Genomic DNA, 21087 nt, shown 5'->3' with positions numbered 1-21087 from the left:
TGAGCTCTGAGTGATAAAGACGAGGATACCGTAAAGGAGGTAGAACATTTTATTAACATTAACGCTAAAATAATTTAAAAACATTTGGTTAGGTGACATTGGACTGATCTTTCAGCCTGAGTGGACTTAAAGTAACACTGAGAAGAAAGGGTTAATCTGGCACAGATATCAATTCCTGTAAAACCTGAGCAAATTGGTTTTGACTTCTTAAAAAAAATGAAAAAAACATCAGAAAGCAAAGAGCAATTTAACAAGAAATGGCCCCAAAATTAGCAGGGAATTGGTTAAAAAAAAAGTAACAAGAAATGTACCTGAAAATAAGCATAAAAAGAAAAGTAAAGCACCAAAAACCAACAAGGAAATAACGCCAAAAATCCTAGGGAAAAAAAATACAAATATATGTTTACATTTCTTTTTCCTGTAACATAATTTTAAATATATGGTCATTTCTGGACATTTTTCCCTAGTATTTTTTTTATTTTACTTGTTTCTTAAAACGTATTATTTTGTGTTATTTTCTTGTCACCTTTTTCCTAATTTCTTGAAATGTGCCTTTTTCTTTATGTTTTTGAAATAAATCCAACCGGTTCGTTCAGGCTTTAAGGGTTAAATAGCATATGAAAGGCATTTTGACGCCACAAGAAAACTGGTGTCCATCCAGGTTCAAGGGGTTAAAGGACCAGTGTGTGGGATTTAGTGGCATCTAGTGGTGAAGACTGCAGACTGCGACCAGCTGAAAATTCTCCCATGTTCCGAGCGAGATCTCCTGGTTAGAATTCCTTCAGGGCTTTTTTGTGTTAATGTGGTTTTAATCAGGAGCTGAATTTTCCACAGAGGCCTCCTGCCGGGCTCGGTGGGTGGGGTTTATCAAGGGGCGGGGCCTGTGTGAGCCTGAAAGGGGGCGGGGTTAATTATGAGAGATGATGGAGAGCAGGTGTGGAGCCCCAGTGGAGAAGAGGAGCTTTCTGAGTTTCTTCCTTTCCTCATCAAGTTTAAAGTTTTGTTTTTGTTTTAATGTCTACAAATGAACCTGTTAACGGAGTGCTGAAGCAAAGCAACGATGGATCAGGGGTTGATGGCGGGGCCGGGACAGCGAGGCAGCAGGTAGGCCCACATCGCTCACTTTTAGCCGAATGCTCTCTGTGCTAATCTGTGTTCTGTATTTCTCCTCGAGGATCAATAAAGTATTTCTGATTCTGGACCTGATGTTCAGGCAGCAGCCCTTTAAGCCCTGCATGAGCGTTAACACAGAATCATAGTATCGAGTGTACAGGGTTGTGTTTGCTGTGACATTAAAATCAGTGTTTTTTTTCAATGCTGTGCGCCCAAAACTGTCACTGGGTGCTCACTTTCTGTCTCTGATAACTTTACAACCCTCTAAGACCTGGATGGACATCAGTTTTCTTGTGCTGCGTTCACACGTCTTTCACAAGCAATTTAAACTTTGAAACCTTTAAAAAATGGTTCCTTTTGTAAACATGGGGGAAAAGGGCAATGAGCAACCTCATGACTTTAAAAATGTGAAAAGAAAATTACCTAAAAAATGGTTTTAAAATTTTTTAAGAAGTATTAGAACATTATCAAAAAATAGGGGGAAATGTCCTGAAAACTATATTTATAATTACAAAAACGTTATATTTATCATTTTTAGGTCATTTTCTTTTTCTTTTTTTTTTTATAGCCAGCGTTTGGTGCAACATGGCGAACTCGAAAACAAAAAAAAAACAAAAACAAATAGACCCACTCCCTATGGAGATAAAAACGACTCGATCTGACGTGACAAAAAAGACAATTTATTTTCTCTGTGATTATAAAGTTAAGAAAATATATTAAATATATTCACCTAAATCCTCCAAACTGGACCTTTAACTTTTTTTTTATAATTTAACATTTTCTCTCACTCCAGATGCCTCACTCATTACTGTTTGAAGAAATGAGTAAAAGGTTCATGAAAATTACCTCAAAATTAGCAAAAAGACAAAGAAAAAAAGAGGGAAAAAAAACAAACACGACAAACAAGACTGAAAAAAAGTGCTTAAAATGTATAATAATTCTGTGACATAATTTTAAATATATAATTCTGATTATTATAAATATAGTTTTCCGCTAACCTTTTCCCCAGTTTTTTTTAAAAAAAGAATTTTCTAAATCTACTAATTTCTTGCAATTTGTGTAACATTTCTTACAAACTGGCTCACAGCTTTTTTCCCCCATGTTTTTGACAGAAATCACTAATTTTGCTCGGAGCTCTAGGTTTAAAACACTCGTGAACGGCAGCTTATGAAGGGTTAATAGTAAAGGTACAGTTATTCCACGTTTGCTCGGGGACGCGGTTTGATGCGTTGCTTTTTTCAGGACGCTGCTTGAAAATATTGTCTGATAGAATGAACGTCTCCTTAAAACTCCTAAAACTTGAAATTCAACACCACTTTCTGTACTGAGAATCCACTAAGACAAGATATAAATATCAAAAAAATATATCATTAAAAGGTTAAAATATGCTGTTAGCTAGTGAGACTAAGCGAGTTTATGCTGGAGTGGGTTTGGTTTTTGACCGTTCTGCAGTTCACTCTCATTGTGAGGAAGTTGTGTGTGAAAGTGAGACCGGGATGATTTGGTGTGGAAATCGAGCGCGCCGTCGAGCAGCACCGTTTCGAGCAGGAGCCTCAGGAGCTGCTACAGTCGTGAAAAGGCCCCCCCCCCCCCGCTGCTGTTTTGCATTAACTTGTGCGTGGATCAGGTCCTCAATAGCGTGTGACGAGTCTGTGCACTACCTCAGGTACTCGTACACGTCTGCGTCCAGAGATATGAGACCGAAGTACGACAGCAGGCTCAGGAAGGAGCGCGTCACGCTCATCGACGCCATCTCCCACCTGGAAAAGGAGTCGCATTTATTGGCTCCAGTCACAAACATTTTGTATTATCGACACATTAAATGAGTTTTTTTTTTTTTTTTACCTCAAAGCCAGCTCAAACTTGAGGCCCTCCCACGTTGTCCTCACCCAGCGGAAGAGCCAGAGCCGCGGCAGGATGCCCGCCGTCTCCGCCTGGATCTTCCCCCAGCCTCTAACGGCGCTGAAACACGGGACGGCAGACTTTTCAAGAAATGTCCCACAAATTGCAAGAAATTAGCAAAAAGTGTCGAGAAAATTACCTTAGAAAAATATTTCTCAAAAAACGACGGAGGACCATAATAAAATTACCAAAAAAAATATAATATGATAACAATAATTTTATATTTACAGCTATGTTACAAAAATATAATAAAATATTTATAATATTTAAAATATTATTTTATTTATTTCTTGGACAATGTTTTTTTTTAACTCTTATTTTTGCATATTTTCAGGTAATTTTTCTTGTAACTTTTTTTCTTTACTAATAGTTTTACTAATGTACTGTTAAGTTGTTTGTTGCCTCCCAAAGTTTTTAAAATAAATCAAACCGATTTGCTGAAGGTTTCAAAGGGTTAACATGCCTGTGATGTGACAACACAGCAGACGCACAGCGCTCACTCCTGACTCCGCTCTCCAAATTTTTGAGCATTTAACAATGCGGATTAACCCTTTGAAACCTGAAGCAACATTACTGTTCTTACGCTGCTTTCAGTGGCTTTTCACAAGCGTTTCACTGTTGAACCCAGAGCAAATTTCTTCCAAAAACATGAGAAAAAGGCAGTGAGCAACAGATATGTTGCAAGAAATCAGTAGATTTAGGAAATTGTGATGAAAAAAAAGCAAGGGAAAAAATATCAGGGAAAAAGAAAAAAATGGATATTTATAATGATCATAAATACATATTTAGTATTATTTTACAGAATTATGACAAATTCGTAGGACTTTTAGAGTCCCTCTGTAGTTGTTGCATTGTTTGAAAGTGAAGTTCAGTTTGGTGCATTGGTGTGAAAAGTTTGGGAACCTCTGCCTCTGCACTGACCTCTTGGCCATGACGAAGTAACGGTCCACCGGCGCTCCCAGCGTGATGTTGATGCTTCGGACCGTGTTGACGTTGCGGAACACGAGCAGCATGGGTCGAGGCATCGCCTTCAGCACCTGCATGATGCTGTCGAACCGGTTGCTGGCCATCTCGCGCATGTAGGTGGTCTCCTCTCGACTCAGGATGTTGGACAGGCCCAGCTCACGCATGTTGATGGGACGCTGCAGCAGCATTTCGCAGAACAGGAAGTACTCTGCGCGGCAAGTTTGGATCAGAAAAGACGATCGCTCGAAACAGGAAGAAAAAAAGAATCAAACGATGTAAATTCCTGAGTTTCCTCACCTTTGATGCCGAGCGCTTTGGAGTACCTCTCCATCGCTGCTTCGTCTCTCAGGACTATGGACCGCCACAGCTTACAAAGGGCCACTCTGTCTCTGAGGTCAAAGGTCACAGTTAGAGCTGAGTATTTTCAGAGGTCTTCGTCACAAAGCCGATAAATCTTACCGCTGACTGAGGTATTCGTACAGGCCGTGATCCAACAGCACCAGCTCCGCCTTGTTATCAGGACCTCGTCTCACTAGAACTGCAAAGACAAAAAAAAGGATCAATAACACGGAACGAGCTGCACGAAGAACTCGCAAAATCACTGTCCTCTTTTTCAGTCGTTTTTAAAAACAGATTTTTTAGGGAAAGGTTAATCTGGGCGGGATGTTTGACACAGGTGGACAGCAGCATCACCTCTGTATGAAATAATGCGTGTAGCCGCTGTGGCGTTACTCATTTGTTTGCGGACTTCTGTTTGACATTTTAGCCATCACCATGCAGTGTTTCTGGAGCCAGAGGTGGATGAGAGGGTGGTGATACCTCTTGCACTGGCTGCTAGCTTTATAAGCTCAGTGTATTTACAGCTAATGCTAATTTTCTCTCATGAAAAACAGGCTTAAAAACAGTCAAACATTAGAATGAACTGTCAGGAACTGCGTGCATCTGCACTGTCCAGTGTTGTCTCTGTGGCAGCAGCTTGTCCACAGATGGCTCCCACCTGCCACTCATAGCAGCACTGCCCATAATTATGCAGAGCTTTATGCCTTAATATCATATTTTTATTTAGTTTTGTGCAGAGTATAATAACCAGTACAATAGCGAATCACAAATACCCAGCCACATCTCATCCACATGTGCCCGTTAACACTCCTCCCCGGCTGGCTTAGAATGACCTGTGATGTCATATAATTTAAAATAATTCATTTTAAAAAAGAAGAGGGAAAAAATAAAATAATAAAAAAAAAATAATAATAAAAATAATAATAATTACTAAAAAAACAACATAAGTAATTAATGAAAAAAAACTCACTTTACCTAGATAATAATAATAGAACTATCACTATATATATATATATATATATATATATATATATATATATAAACAACTTACAGAGAAATTTGCCACACATGCAGATGTCATGGATGTTGAAATTAGCTTTAGAGACCAGACTCGTTGTCTGTACCAGGCTGTAAACATGTTTATTTCTGCCGTTTTTGGTGCTGCTGTGTTAGTTTTGTTTTCAGACCCGGAGGTTGCTGCTTAATGATGCAAATAATTTCTTTACAGAAATAATCTTTCCAGTGCTCTCTGGTGGACACACTTTGTAATAGCAACACTGTTTCTAAATTACCTTTAAAATCTTTGGTATTTCTGCACTGCAATGTCTCATTATCGACCTACTTACTGAACAAAAGTATTAAACGCTTTTGTTTTTGCTCTTGTTTTTCACAGGTTTAAGTTAAAGGTCTGAGACTGTTTTCATGCACTCTATAGATATATTTCTGTCAAATTTCTCTTCAACAATTTATTTTATTTGTTTGCTACTAAGGCACATTAAACTACTTTTAGCAAAACCAAAACATCAACTGAAGTCTTTCAGCATCCTCACTTTTCAAATAAGTGAGACTTTGTATCCTATACTTGCATCTGTAGTTCAATTGGACAGATTATACAATATTAAGATAAAATACAAATTCATTTATAACTGATGCTAAATACTAATAATGCTATTATACTTCACACTGTAACACACTCACACACACACACACACACACACACACACACACACACACACACACACACACACACACACACACACACACACGTACACTGATGTACCCACTGTTTCCAGGATGAGGGTCTGCGTGGATGAAACCGGTGTAGAAAATTTGCTCTGCAAATGTTCGGATCAGTTTATCTGCAGTCTGGGAAAAATAAAAAAATGTATGAGGTGTTTTAGATGCCTTTTTTTCAGTAAAAGTAAAGTGTGAGTATCAGCTGTACTGTAGAGCGCATTAACTCACATCTTTCAGACTTAATCCTTGTCTTTTAATTTCTTCCACATTGTTGATTTTGCATCCGTTGCAAAACTCTGCGGTCAAAACTCTCTTTGAAATGGGGAAAAAAAGAAAGTGTTTTAGCCATGAATGGATAGAAGTCCAGTTTATTTAGTATTATTGATCATTTATACGCTCACCTTACTGGTTTGCTCCCAGAAGACCTTGGGTATAACGACAAAACTGAAGTGTTTGAGCTCTTCTGCGCACCGCTCTGAATTCCTGGCTTCGTTCTCAAAGTCCAGCTCTTGAGCCAAAGTGCCCTTCAAGTCCTGCAGAGACGATTTCAATCAATTATCGGCTAAAATCTTCCAAATAGACATAAATGTAAAATTAGCTGAGAAATGCCGCTGATCTCTGACCTTGAGAACCCATCGGAATCCAAAGCTGGGGTGCATGAACTTGACAACGTCCAGCAGGATCTCTAATGTTCTGATGTCCCCGTCAAACCGATCCCTGAGGTCGATGTACTGAACCTGTGGAGAGCAAAAATCAACAAAAACGTGATTTTGAAGGGTAAGACCAGACATTTATCAAAGCTTTTTGGGTTTTTTTTCAGCTTAAAAAGCCATGCGCTTCTTCTGGCTCCCAAAAACATGAGCAAAAAAGGCAATGAGCAAACTTGTTAAGAAATGTTCCACAGATTGCAAGAAATTAATACATTTAGAGAAAAAAAGGTAGGAAAATGTCCAGAGAAAAAGGAAAAAATCTAGGGAAAAACTATATAATGATCATAGTTACATATTTAAAATTATGCTACAAAATTAGTATGAACTTTTGAGCACTTTTTTTTAATTTAACTTCCAATTTTTAAGGTTTTTTTTATATTTCTTTTTTTAAACAATTTCAGGTAATTTTCTTGTACTTTTCACATTTTTTATTTTATTTATTTATTTATTTTTTACACATTTTTGTTCATTTTTTCTTTCGTTACTCATTGCCTTCTCATGTTTTTGAGAGAAATTGAGCCACTTTGCTTGGGTTTAAAAGGGTTAAGGATTTCAAACATTAGAAATGTGGTCTTTCACACAGAACTGCTTGACTTGTCTTGCCAAAAAGAAATTAAACGATTATTGAATGACAAATTTAAGACTAATGGCATTTAAAAAATATATATTTCTAATATTTTAAGGACCTGAGGACACCCTGAGAAGATAACTGCCAGCCTGCTGAGAGTGAAAAATAGGGCAACATTTCCTGTGTTGGTAGCTAATAATAAACTTATGATGTTACTTTATATTGAAACATACCTGGATTGAAGTGGTCTCATTCTGCATAATCCCTTCGATATGACCCTTTACTTTCCGGTGATTAAGAATTCAAAGGTTTTCATTATGAGCGCTCACCTTCACAGCGACAGGCGTCCCGTCAAACAGCTGAGCTTTATGAACCTGGGCCAAGCTGGCAGCAGCGATGGGCTCGTGGTCGAAGGTTTTAAAGAGCTGCTCCGGGCTTTTGTTGAAGTCTTCTTGGAAGAGAGCGTCCACCTGTTGCAGACACAAACACCACCCTGAGAAATTTCGCGCCGTCCTCTCTCTCCCTGAACCAGGAGCTCTGTTTGCGCTGCTCCTCTCACCTCTTTGTACCTCCTGTTCAAGGCCTTGTCTTCAAGCACCTGCAGCGTGCGGATGTACTCGGGGGGCAGGAGGTGGTTGAAGGAACACAGACCTTGGCCGAGCTTGATGTATATCCCTCCGTTCCTCACAGCTCCTTCCACCATGCACTCTGCTGCCCTCTGGTGGCACGCCGACATCTCGGCCGTGTATGATGGGCTGCTCTGGCAGGGGAGGACGGCAGGAGGACATGATTGTCTGGACAAGATTAACACTCACAGAGCCAAAAAAAATACAAGTAAATGTGTGACCACCAACCCATGATGCAACCAATGTTTTACTTATTAACTGTAATTGTTGTGGCATTGTTTTTCCATTTCAAATTTCATTTTTTTAAAATGACTAATCTACCTTGTACCTTGTACTTTGTACCTTGTATTTTGTTGTTTGGTTTGTTAGCTTGATTTTGTCTGCACTTCATTCATGATCTGTGATGTGCCACATCTTAAAGTCCACTCTGACTATAACTGGGCAAATGATGCAACTCATAATGCTTTAAATGACTGATGTAAAAAAAAAAAAAAGAAAAATAAGCCTGTCATGATAACTGATTTTGCAAGATAATATATTGTCACATTGCAATAAATTACATTTCTGTCGTTTTGGGACCGTTTCATGCCACTGATATGATAAGAAAAGCCTAATAATGCAAGTACATGCTTTAAAGGAGCAATTACATTTTAATTCTTAAAATTATTCAGACAATAGCATTTAACCTAACCTAGATACCTGTTATTATATACAAGAACTTACTCAGTTAGAGACTTACAAAATACACTTTATATATTGGCCAAAAATACAAAATTTGGCCAATAAAAACAAACCCAAGTGATGCCTCTTGTGACAAACAGACAAGCTTAGTTAAGTTCTGGGTATAAATAATAAGGCTTTTGTTCTGCAGTCGGCTTCCAGGCATGAACGCCTGCGAGCTGGGTGGTTTGCTGCTGGTTTTAAAGAGTGAAGGATAAAGTTTTTGGAGGGCAAAACTATAAACGACAGACTTTTGGGTTTTCTGCCAGCGGTTTGCAAGCTAACGACAGTCAGATCTGTGTCTCTTCCACTCCCACAGTACAGCTGCAGGCTACCAGTAAGCTACACTGTGTCATCTTTTTTGTGTTGTTTTATTTTTCTTCATAGTAGCGCAAGTAGGTGGGGTGGTGAGATAAAAAAAAGGAAGAATTGCCAGAGTCTTATAAAAAAACTGCTGTTTAATCTGGCATCATGTTGGATAAAATGCTAGTGACACTCTTCTGTAAAAAACAAACACATGTAAATGCAATGTGTGATATTTGAGTCAGCTGTCAATATGTCATATGATGAGTTTACAACAAAATTACCATAAGAGGCCTAATGAAAAACATGTCTGAACAATTATTTCTGTGCATAATTAATGTGATGGAATGGATCAGTGCATCAGTGTTGATTTTAGTGCAACCCTTTGTTGTCGTTACTGATTTTCTAACCTTTTTTTTCTTTTCTTCAGATTGACCGTCTATGCTGAGGCTGTAAATGGAATTGAGAACTTACCTCATCTTGGCCCCGAAGAGCCACGTTGGTGGTCCACCAGTAATCCACAGAGATAAAGATTCCCACAGAGAGAGCTCTGAGGACACACAGGTAAGAGACCGCAAACGGTTTGGATTTGGAACTTGTCATGAACAGAAACGTGATTCTTTGTATTATCATGTAAATTGTGGTCATGTGAATCGTGTTTAGCTAGAATGAACACCAGAGATTCAGCTCATTATTGACTGAGAGGGCAGAAATGTACCTTTTACCTGAAAACTTTGTCCAACTTGAAGTCAAACATCCAAGGAAAAGAAAAATTCAAACCACCTTCACCCCGTTAATTATCCTTAAAGGAAAGTCATTTCAAACCTGCAGAAGCGACCGAATCCTTCAATGATGATCCTCATCTTCCTCCGGTCTCTGGGTTCGGACACGGCGTACTTTACGCCCACTGCCACAGGTACGCCCACAGAGACGCCGACAAGCGTCTTCCATACCAGCCCTCTGTGCTTCCCTTCCCTGACAACAGGAAACAATCCCATTTATGGAAACAGTGACATCATCAGGGGGAGACGTTAATGCGAGATGATGTAATAGTTTGGTACCTGAGTGAAGTGAAGGATCTGGTTGTTTGGAGTGTAGAGCGGAGAGGTGGGCATCTTCGGAGCAGAGCCATGTGATGCAAACACAACCTTAACTAAAGAGGGTTAAAAAAAAGGGCAATGAATGAGACGTGAAAGCTGATGCCACGGACAGCTAGGTTTCATTTAACCCTTCGGGCTCGCTTTAATAGTACACACACTCGAATCACTCTGCACACAAAATAAGCTTTTCAAAATCAGGCTCGAAAAAATGTTAAAAATTAATAAGATTTTCTACTTTTATTGAGTAAAAGTTTTATCAAACATCAGTCCTAATCACAAAAATCAAATATTCATTCATTTTCAACATTTAACCCTTTAGTTAGGAAGAAAAAACACAAAACAAATTATTTTTTATATACTACATGCATTTTTTTGGGTTGTTTTTTCTCCATTATCACAGTCTGGGATATGTCAATGAATTGCAGCAACATTGACTTTGACAGTGCACCTAGTGGAAATAGTATGTGTTTTCTCCATATGCCAAATATGGTAAAGAAAATTATGTCATCAGGTGGAAAATGGTAAAAATATCAAATTCCAAAGCAAAAGCCCAGAATGACACCCAGAAATAATACAATGCATTTTTTATGCTTTGATGGCTGTGGGATTAAAAACTGCAGTTTTAATGGGTTTCAATGGACCGTTTTTTGCACATGCACAGTTGCACAGTATGAGTTTAACAATTTTGTTTCCACAGTGTATATTAGACTTATTGTAGGAGCTGAGATTAAACAAAAATGTATGCTATATCCATTAACACACCCAAAATTATATAAAAAATGAAGAATGTAAAGCTCATAAAATGCACCGCCCCTAAGGGTTAATGTTTCAGCAAACATCTGATTTAGGACCTGTGTTGTGTGCTGTGGGGGGACGGGGGTCTGGGACAGAAAGTGAGTTCTGGATTTCACCTTGGCTCGCTGGGCCTCACTGCGTGGTTAGTTTTAACATGTCATACTGTTCTGTAGACATGCCCCGGCGCATGTTGAGATGACCATATCTAATCCAAGGATGTATAAATGCCAAAGAAGTTTAACCATTTTCAGTCATTAGGCCACTCCGACCACATAAGAGACTTGTGACATATTTATAATAAGTTATCATTGGATTAAGAAGCATGGATAATGTAATCGGAAATGAAATGCCCTTGCTTTTTTTCTCTCAGATGATTTGAATGATGAGGTATGTATTGTCAGTGCATGCTCAGGCCAATATGCTGCTTTGCAAATTTGGTAAACGTTCTGTCAGTGTAAAATGTTCATTATTTGAAGCTTTCTGCACATAAAGAGCTGATCTACAGGAAAATTAGCGGCTTACAAAGATGAAAAGAGGTCATTGCTCCACGTTCCCAGCGGGCATAGTGCCAGTCAGCAGTCTGTAAGCTGTGTGAGGCATGTCTACGACACCTGGGCCGTATTCACAAAGTTTCCTAGCACCAGGAGTTGTTCTGTGTGACAAAATTTTAAGGAAATTATCAGAATTATACGTTTTCTTGGAATTTTCTGCTTAGAGTTAAGAATATGGGTGCATTTGGAGTTTGATTGTGGGTATATCCACAAAAGCATGCTGGTTTGCCTACTGCAAAATCTGACCAGATGTATTAGAATGTCCTGGTTTATTTAATCGGTCATTGATCACAACATTAAATATTTGCTATATGTGATACAAAACACTGCAGCAGTGACGACGTAGGTGCGTCTCAACCATCTTTCAGCACTGTGATCACACTAACAGTCACAACAGTCTCATATTGTGACACAGGTCATTTCATTTTCACCGGCTGTCTGCACCGTGCAGGTTCACAAAAGGACAACCAATCACACCTTTCAAAAGAATGCATCATACCTAGCAACAGGATCAACCATAACTCTTTGCTGAGGTCAAAGTTGCTCTGGGAATTTTAGTTAGGACTCCTTGCAAGAATTTTTTAAGTCTAAGTTGGGAGCTCTCTGATAGTATTCTCAGAATGTTTGTGAACTGAAATTTTAATGTTTCATATATAAGAGAGGATTTAGCCAGCCCTGAGAAGAGGTGCTCTCTGTACTCATCAAGGCTGAGAAGCTGTGGTGAGATAGACTGCATATGAATGTTTTCTTTAAGGTAAGGGTAAAGTAAGTTAAGATAAGGTAAGATAAGACTTAATCCCACACAGGGGAAATCATTACAGCAGCTCAAGGGTCAGAAGCAAGAAACAAGGAGGAAAGTGATTCACTGCTTAATAAGGTATAATGTGTTATAATGTGTTGTGAGCAGTTTTATGTAGGAACTATTTTTTTCAACCAAACTACATCCTCTAACCGAATCACTGCGCAGAAGGAAGCGTGAAGAAGGAAGCCTGCATCTTCTACTGGATGCAAGTCTTTTGCTCATGACGGCGTGTTATGTAAACACTAACGCCGTCCTCTTTGGCAGCTGTAAGCTAGCAGTGACAAAGTTGGTGAGTGTAGTTAGGTACAAGAAAATAGTCCCTACGTGAAACTGCTCACAACAAGGTCTGTGGATTGTCTTGAGTAATCGGGTCGTGATTTCTGGAAAGAGATATTGCTGTTGAGTTTTTCAAATACATTTTTTGGCTCTTTGAGCACCACAAGCTGAGTGCCATCCAATTCCATTATACTGGAGACAAGGCAGACAGGTCTACAGCTGATGGCTCCAAATTTTGGCACCTCACACAGGAAGTATCTAGATTAATAAATAGCACTACAAGTAGGAGGAAAAATATGGATTTTGGTGTTTGCTGTCTCTTTAAACCTCAGTAATCCACTATTGTAAGCTGCTTCTGTTTGAAAAACGTGTTACTTTCTCCATTACATTTTTTAGTAGTTTTTCTGTTTATGCTCAAGTCACTTTGTGATTATTTCTCCCTGCTAAATCATTTGCCTTAATGGTGCTGCTGTGTGGTCGCATTTTTACCCAAAGTTGGGCTGCAACTGTTTATTATTTACATTATTAATTAATCTGCCGATTACGGTCTTGATTAATGGATTACTGGTGTGGGCAATAAGATGTCCAGAAAATGTTGAAATATGCCTCACAGTTTTTCAAAGACCAAGGTGACATCTTCATATCGCTTATTTTGACTGACGGTTAATCCAAAACCAAACGTTTTTCATTACAGAGTATTAACCCTTTGAAACCTGAACTGACATGACTTTCCTTGCTTTCAGACGCCTTTCACAAGGATTAGAAATAAAGGGTCCTCGGATTGCAAGAAACCAGTAGATTTAGAATTTCTTTTTAATTTTTATTATTATTTAAGTGTCTAAGGGGGGAAAAAAATCTAGGGAATAATATATTATAATAACAACAGATATAAATCTATGTTACAAAATTATTATAATTTTTAAGCACTTCTTCCAAGTCATTTCATTTCCTTGTTTTCTTAATTTTCTTTTTTTCCAGAAATAATTATTAGAAAATTATCCAAAACAAAGGGGAAAATATCCTGAAAACTATATTTGTAATTCTAATAATTGTATTTTTTTTTAAATTGTGTTACCAGGGAAAACAACAATATGTGAAATAAATTTCTTTTTTTTTTTTTCCAGCACATTTTTGGGTTTTTTTTCTTGTTTATTTATTTATTTATTTACTTTTTCCACTTATTTTTGGGATAATTCTCTTGTACATTAATATCTTGCTAATTTCTGGGTAATTTCTTTCTTTTGTTGTTCACTGCCTTTTTCACATATTTTTCAAATTGTTTAAAACACAGAAAATCAGCAAATCATCACAACTGAGAGCAGAAACTTGGACATTTTTTGCTAATGTCCTGACAGTCCAGACAGACAAGGTACTAAGACCTAAAAGCTTAGACCCTCAAAAATAATGTAACTTTGTAAATCAGGCTCAAGTCACAAGACAGGCCCAGAGGAGTGTGTTGAGTAACAACAGGAGAACTTGTGTGTGTGTGTGTGTGTGTGTGTGTGTGTGTGTGTGTGTGTGTGTGTGTGAAGAAAGAAGAGGGAGGATGGTCTAGATCAAGGCCAGTGGGGCCAGCCGGGGTAACTCAGTTGTTTTTGTTCGCTGTTTGCATGTGAGGGACAGAGTGTCTCCAGTGTTGACAAATTGATGTGCAGATACAGATGTCAGGGACCTGAGCAGTGAAATATCAAACACACTCTGTGACCCCTCACACTGTGTTTGCCATCACCACGATGCATGACACAGCAGTGAATGAGGAGGAACAGTTTGCTGCTTTTTGCTCTAACCTGCACCACACTAACAATGTAAGACTGCGGCATTAACTAAGGAGTGTTATCTATTGAAGTAACTTACAGCTGCTTATGGGAAAAAAATATGCAGCACTCATGACTGACACATTCCATTAAATGTCAAATTACAACACTCACATGTCCAGTTAGCCTTTTACACAGAAACACAGCTTCCAGACTTAAGTAGCTCCTGTCAGTCCTCCGGTATCTGTTGCTAACAAGACGAGCTACTTACAGATGCGGTTAGCTTGTCTGCTGGTCAACTAGCTAACTTTAGCTACCGCTACTGTCAAAACGAGCTAAAAATGATATAGAAATATTGTGTATTTACCCCTCGAGTGGTTTCCCCTGTCATGTTTCATGGAATAATAAAACAGCTCAGCTCACAGCGATGAACTAATGTCCAAAGTGTCCTTCCTGGCAAAAATTAGCCGACCGCTGGTAGTAACACCTCCTTAATTAATCAATGGCTATCTACTAGCACGTCGAGCCGAAGCGTAAGGACGACAGCGAGAGGGTTCACTCCCATAGACATACTTCCGGTTTCGCTTTTAGCTTGGTCATTTGACATAAGCATAGTAGGTTGACGGGGTCGTTGAGAGCTTTCTTTTGATCGAAGTTGCTTTTTGTTTATTATTATTATTATTATTATTATTATTATTATTATTATTATTATTATTATTATTATTATTATTATTATTTATTTATTTATTTATTTTTTTTTTTTTATTTTATTATTTATTGGTGTAAAATTAAAACAATGGTGGAAAAGAAAAGAAACTGGCGAACAAAGCTTGACGAGGTGTGTAATAATAATAATAATAATAATAATAATGATAATAATTAATTAGTATTATCATTATTATTATTATTATTAGTAGTAGTAGTATTGTTACTGTATTGCTGTTGTTAGTGTTACTATTATCTGGGGGAAGTAATTGGCAACTTCAGAAGAAATGACCTAGAAATTAGCAAGAAATTAGTAAAATGTACAAGAAAATTACCGTTTTTCTAAAAGAAAGAAGGAAGAGGTAACAAAAAACAAACAAGGAAATATCTTAGAAAGAGTGCCCTACTTAAAAATTATGATAATTTTATAACATGATTTCAGATCTGTACACCTAATTATAATAATAATATACGTTTTTTTCCAAGATTTTTTTCTTATTCTTTAGTTAAATATACAAATTACCTGAAAATGAGCAACATAAATAAATAAATAAAAAGATGTAAAAAAAAAAAAAAAAAAAGAGAGAGAAAAAGAAAAAAAAATTCTATGTAAACATATTGTAAATTTATAATTATGATAATTTCAAGTATAGTTTTAGAAATCAATTTGCTTAAGGTACAAAGGCTAAAGTACTTGTGAAGGGCATCTAAATGCAGGACAGGAAAAGTGATGTTGATCCAGGTTTTAAATTGTTAAAGGAGGTAAAACCCAACCCACAGAGCTGTAGCATTAACTCTTTTTGCCTTATTATATTCACAATAATGAGAGGAAGAACAGGTAACTTGAGCCTCGCAGCTTTAAAAAATGCCTCTGCTCCTGTAAGAAGCTGCAGATCTCTGCTGGGAACTGTCATGTTAAGTTGAAGTGATAATTATCAGTGGGCAGGCGCACTGGGCAGGGATTTATCTTGGTGGTGCACTCTCTGGTGGGAGGGGCTGGTAATACGTCATTGATTATACGGAGTGGTTCGAGCCATGCCCTTGTCCTATAATTAGCCTATTTGTGTTTGTTATTCATGTCTCCTCCTCCAACTTTAGGCAACATCCAAACTTCAAGCTAATCAGTGACAGTAGATTAGCCTATAGTCCGCAGAAACTATTTAAAAATAGCATGACCCTCAGTCATTTAAATGCACTTTAATAGCAGAGTATTGATTGCACCCGACTGCCATTGCGTTCAACAGTAAATGTTGCACTAGAATAAACAAATGAAAAAAAAACTGTTCCACATGAGACATAAGTGTAGTATTATTTCTATGTTACATCATCTTACATCAGGAAGGTCTCTGTGGACTTCCCTGTCAAGCTTTATGGAAAGTTTCAACAAAGACAAAAACAAATGTAGCAAGGACCAAACCGGAAACGTGGATTGTCCTTCAAAAGAAACGTTGTTTATTATTTACTCAGGGATCCCCCATTACAAGCACGTGAGTGTGCTCCTTAATCTTCCCGGGGTCCTGCGTATGGAAATACATTACAAACATGTAAAAAACTACGGACAGCCTAAGATATAAAATCAGTACAGGCATTAAATAAGAGTACAGTACAGAAAATAATCTGAATGCCACACTAATGGCTAAGTAGTGCGGCAATAATATGGCAATCAGACTTAACATACATCCATGCTGAACAGACAAATGCATGAATGAGAAGAGAAATTCGTGAAAGAGAACAGAAATTCATGAATTAAAACAGATAAATTCATGGATGAAAACATAAATTCATGAATTAAAACAGATAAATTCATGGATAAAAACATAAATTCATGAAAGAAAAAGAAATTAATTCAAGAAAACAGAAATTAATTCAAGAAAACAGATAAGTTCATGAAAGAAAACAGAAATTCATGAAAGAAAACAAAAATTCAAGAAAGGAAATGCATAAATGAATAAAAAAAGAATGGATCTAAAATGACAAAAAGCAAAAAACATAAGCACATATCATTAAACTGGTGAAAATTAAATTAAAGAAAAGAAAACACACAAAAAAAGTGATAATAAGGCAATAATATGCCAAGTAGCCTTAATGGATAAATTCATGGCTTAACAGATAAATACATGGAAGAAAATGAAAAAAAAAAAAGAAATTCATTAACGAAAACAGAAATTCATGAAATAAAACACATAAGTGCATGAAAAAAGGAACGGATCTAAAATAACAAAAAGCAACAAAGAGTACATACAAGTACATTAAGTATATACAATTGAGTTAACGTAAATTAAAGTTGTAAAATTGCCCACATGAAAAAGAAACGGATGTGGGCAATATCTATAGCTAAAAGCATGAAATATATATATATATATAAAAAAAGTATAGATCTCAAAAAGTTTTCAGTAAACCATGTGGCGCTGGTATTTAATCGGGTATTTTATTTTGAAAGAACAGTGGAGTCTGTTGTTTTTCGTGGCTCGCGCTGCGTTGTGGACCGGATGCTGTAACGAGCCGTGTCGCTGCAGTGTTGCGCTTTCCTGTTTACGGGCGGGAAGAGCGAACGTAGCTGACTGGAAGCTACTGTGTTTAAATCTGCAGCACATTTCTTTTTAATTCTCCTCGGCGCTCATGGTTCGCGGGATTTACTGACACACGGGGGACTGCGAGGTCTTTTGGATACGTTTTAAGTGGACCGTTGCTGAAAAGTAAAGGGGTTTTGGAGAGTACGAGACAGATGGAGGATCCTGCAGATTCTGGCGGTGGTGGCGACGGTGCAGCAGCGGAGGGCCCCGCGGTGCAGGTGGCAGATATCTGCTGGCCGAGTGGGGCTCTCCCTCTTCGGCTTCTGGAATGGAAAGTCAAACCCGGGACTCTTGTTAACGTGGACTCCGTGCTGGCACTGTGTGCTCCCATACCGCAGGAGAAGGGGACAGAGGCTGCCAGGCTACCGGAGAGGAAGGTGAAGTCGGACCGTGCTGGAGTAGTCAAGGAGCTATGCTGTCAACTTGGACAAGTCATACCGCCCGGGTGGGTCACTCTGCTTGCTATAGCTTGCTAGTGTTAACTGCGCTGCCCCCTGCCTGGAGAGGCTACTGGCAACATGTCAGTTGTAGTTTTGGTACCGCTTTCTCAATTATTTACTTCCATCGCAGGGTAACGTTAGCTAGCTAGCGCGCTAACATTGCTGTAAGTGCTAAGTTAATGTTAGCTTGTTTGCTAGCTGTACTCGAACCAGCGCTCACAGTGTCGGCTCATGCCAGCGTCAAGTCACTCAAAATAAACAGGCAAAGTTTGGGCCAAAACCTTCATAATAAAATCGTATTATTTTAAATAGTTATTTTCTTGACGGTTTAGCCGTTGACATTATACTGAACAGGAAAACCAGTGGTTAGCAGATATTGTTTCAAACATTGTGCTAATTCCCACACGTCAGTTTGATCCACTTTTCAAGCTTGCGCACAGGTTAAACATATTCACGCTTTTATTTTGAAGGCGTAAGCACTTGAAGCGTTTGCTCGTTTTGTTTGCGTTGACGCAGCCGTCGCTCGCGTGCATGAAATGTGTACAAGCTGTATAGGTTGACAGGTAGAGGACTGGCCCGAGGCTGCTGCTGTTCCCATTGCATTTGAACCGCTCGTTTTTAGCCTGCTCGCCTATCATTTCAGAATGAAGAGATGTATTTTCCAGCAACCACTTAAGTCATCATTTTCAAACATTCCTCTCATAACAATGAACATTTACATCTAAAATTAATGCTGACGCACCCGTGAGCAGCATCGACGAAAAGTTGTGTTGACTTCAGGTGCTTCTTGTAAACTCCTCACTTGTAAAATCCAAACTACTTGTTGTGACAGCAGTTCCCTTAGTGCACGATCATAACTGTGTCAAAAGAGACTGCACAAGCAGATCATTTGCTTAAAGGCAGCAACAAAGCATTTACACAGAATAGAAGGAATTAGGGACTGTAGTTTATTTATCAGAGTAGGGGGTGGCTAAAGTGTGACTATGTTGTTGTTTTGTTAAAAAAAATCAGAATCAGAAAGAGATTTATTGCCCTATTAAGTTTTGACTTACAAGAAATTTGCTTTGGTTTTGGTGCAAATACTAAACATACAATAAACATATTAAGAGGAATAACAACAATAACAACAACAACAACAACAACAATAATAATAATAATAATAATAATAATATAAGATTTCTGTTCAGTTTTGAGCAGAGATGTGCAAAAAATGTGTAGCAAGGAATGGTGGAGGTGCACCCCATCAACTGAGCCAGAGGGTGCCCCACTGAGGGAAAATGCTTCGCCATAAATAAGCATTTTAACAGTTTCTAGCTATGATAAATTGAGTGATTTTGGTGATTTGTAATGAAAACCCGCCTTTAAGGCCCATTTGCTGGTTTTGGGGTTCTGAGAGTATTAACCAGCGAAAGTTGACTGTTCCTACCCTATGCCAATTCAAAAAACATAACTCCATCCTCAGTGCTTAAAAAAATATCTGCCTCTCCATTTACACCACTGCCTCCCCTCTTGTAGATGAGGAACAGTCCCTTGCAATTCTTGATTTCAATAAGGATGACTGTGGTGTCTTAATTACAAAGCAAAGCAACTGCTTGCAAAGCTGTTCATTACAGTAAACACAGACATGTTGGATTTACAGCTTGTTTTCTGAGTGAAACCCCAACATTTGCGAGTCACTCAAAGCTTATAGCCAATATATAGTTTGAGGCTCACAGCTAAATCTGTCAAGTACAAGCGCTAAAACATGCAACATTGAATGAATTATATTTATACCAAGACTTGCATGCCATGAAGCAAATGTTCATTGAATGAGAACCCTGCTTAAAGAAGAAGGTAATGCGCTATTAGCAGTTCCTGAAAAGAAACACTAACATTTCTTTTCTTTTTCAGGGGCGTCATCGTCAGAATAGAGGAATGCAGCCATCCGATAGTGATGAAGGGTTTATGTGCGGAGTGTGGCCAGGATCTGACACAGTAAGAAAATGCAAACACAGTCGTTATTTTATGCATAGATGGAAATATATATGCTTTTATGTTCTTCATCATTGTTTGGGTGCTATAATATTTTTTACTCACACCCAAGGTGTCCAGATTAGTGCTTACAATTTCACCTGACACCTTTTAATATCACACAATTTTTTAAATGTCCGTGTCTTTACACTGACAAAATACTGTATGTCTGACTCAAAGTATTTGTGGATTCTGTATTACCATCAGATGGCACCAGAGATCAAGCAAAGAGACCCGAGTGCAACTCAGGTCATGAATCAAGCGCTGACACTCTGCACTCTCATTGGTGGTGGCAGTTTGATACATTTTTGTATCTTATGTACCTTTTAAAAAACAAAAAAAACAAAAAACAATTTGTTATATATTTGTTCCCTTTTTTCCCCAACTAATTTATTTTTCATTCGTACCTATTAATGACTGTCCAGTTCTTCATTTAATTAAAGCGTTTTCAAATTTACCCTCTTTTGAACAATCATTGACCTTCTTCCCTTAATTTCAAAATTGTTATTTAAACATGTCGATCTCCAAAATATTTTTGTCTTTATTTGTCTTTTAATATTTGTTTCTTTTTTAAAAAAAAAAACCTTTATTTTGTTTTGGACTTATTAACAACTGTCAGATTCCTTTTTTAATTACTTGTTCCATAGGGTGAAGGGGCAGTTGTTGGGGGTAGGGATTGTGGGGCAGAGAGAATGGGTACAATTGTAAGATGAACTATAAAAAAAAATTTAAATTCCAAAGCCATGAGTTACAAAGCAGGACACTCTTAATGTAACACAGATTTGAATCATTTAAAGACACAAAATAACAGTGTATTATTGTTGTGAGGTTATTGGAAGATGTTTTGCAAAATCAAGGGAAGCTGATACATGATGAAAACACCTGCTGGCACTTAAATATTAAAAAGAAGGGGTTAATTTGTCAATTGTTATGTGTTGATGGATTAAAAAAATAACTATCAGCTGAATCACTCACTAACTGTAGTATTTTCTGTGCTGAGTCGTTTGTGAAAGCCGCTTTTCTTCTCAGTCACAATACGTTCAAGGACCTAAGAGATGTACAAAATGCATGACTCCCACGATTTTTTTTCTTTTCTC

General features: G+C 37.9%; 2 protein-coding genes across 6 annotated transcripts in view; one reads left to right on the top strand and one right to left on the bottom strand.

The window, feature by feature from the left end:
* Positions 1–26: 26 nt before the first annotated feature.
* adck5 (aarF domain containing kinase 5) lies at positions 27–14791 on the bottom strand. Of its 3 annotated transcripts, none has more exons than XM_042506459.2 (15): positions 14630–14791; positions 10046–10137; positions 9810–9959; positions 9459–9534; positions 7895–8095; positions 7665–7805; positions 6681–6794; positions 6459–6590; positions 6286–6369; positions 6105–6186; positions 4441–4519; positions 4279–4370; positions 3937–4189; positions 2959–3095; positions 27–2873 (listed from the first exon to the last, which is right to left on the bottom strand). In XM_042506459.2, the coding sequence occupies exons 1-14, from the start codon at positions 14651–14653 to the stop codon at positions 2999–3001; spliced, it is 1617 nt and encodes a 538-aa protein (XP_042362393.1). In that variant the 5' UTR covers positions 14654–14791; the 3' UTR covers positions 27–2873; positions 2959–2998. The 3 variants fall into 3 exon arrangements, with proteins under 3 accessions (XP_042362393.1, XP_042362391.1, XP_042362390.1); XM_042506457.2 differs by having other exon boundaries at positions 2959–3075; XM_042506456.2 differs by lacking the exons at positions 10046–10137; positions 14630–14791 and having other exon boundaries at positions 2959–3075; positions 7895–8090; positions 9810–9872.
* The window catches only part of ctdp1 (CTD (carboxy-terminal domain, RNA polymerase II, polypeptide A) phosphatase, subunit 1), a 107558-nt gene continuing 87448 nt past the window's right edge, over positions 978–21087 (top strand). The window contains exons 1-3 of one of the 3 annotated variants that reach the window (XM_088090299.1): positions 978–1104; positions 9415–9548; positions 19871–19954. In XM_088090299.1, the coding sequence (XP_087946425.1) occupies positions 19914–19954 (41 nt within the window). In that variant the 5' untranslated portion in view covers positions 978–1104; positions 9415–9548; positions 19871–19913. Of the gene's footprint in view, positions 1105–9414; positions 9549–17390; positions 17986–19870; positions 19955–21087 lie in introns of those variants that run through there. The other 2 variants (XM_088090300.1, XM_042506262.2) reach the window with 2 other exon arrangements.

The sequence above is a fragment of the Plectropomus leopardus genome, chromosome 17 (assembly GCF_026936395.1).
Source record: "Plectropomus leopardus strain MGB_pleo_1.0 chromosome 17, ASM2693639v1, whole genome shotgun sequence".
NCBI classification, from domain to species: Eukaryota; Metazoa; Chordata; class Actinopteri; order Perciformes; family Serranidae; genus Plectropomus; species Plectropomus leopardus.
Note: the sequence above shows the minus strand (reverse complement) of the source record. Positions and strands in the feature narration are given on the sequence as shown.

Excerpts from the sequence above, each read along its gene's own strand:
- adck5 (XM_042506457.2), bottom strand. The coding sequence starts at position 14,653 with ATGACAGGGGAAACCACTCGAGGG. Across the intron at positions 10,138-14,629 it reads CAGGGGAAACCACTCGAGGG|TTAAGGTTGTGTTTGCATCA; the intron begins GTAAATACACAA and ends AACCCTCTTTAG. Across the intron at positions 6,591-6,680 it reads GATTCCGATGGGTTCTCAAG|GACTTGAAGGGCACTTTGGC; the intron begins GTCAGAGATCAG and ends TCGTCTCTGCAG.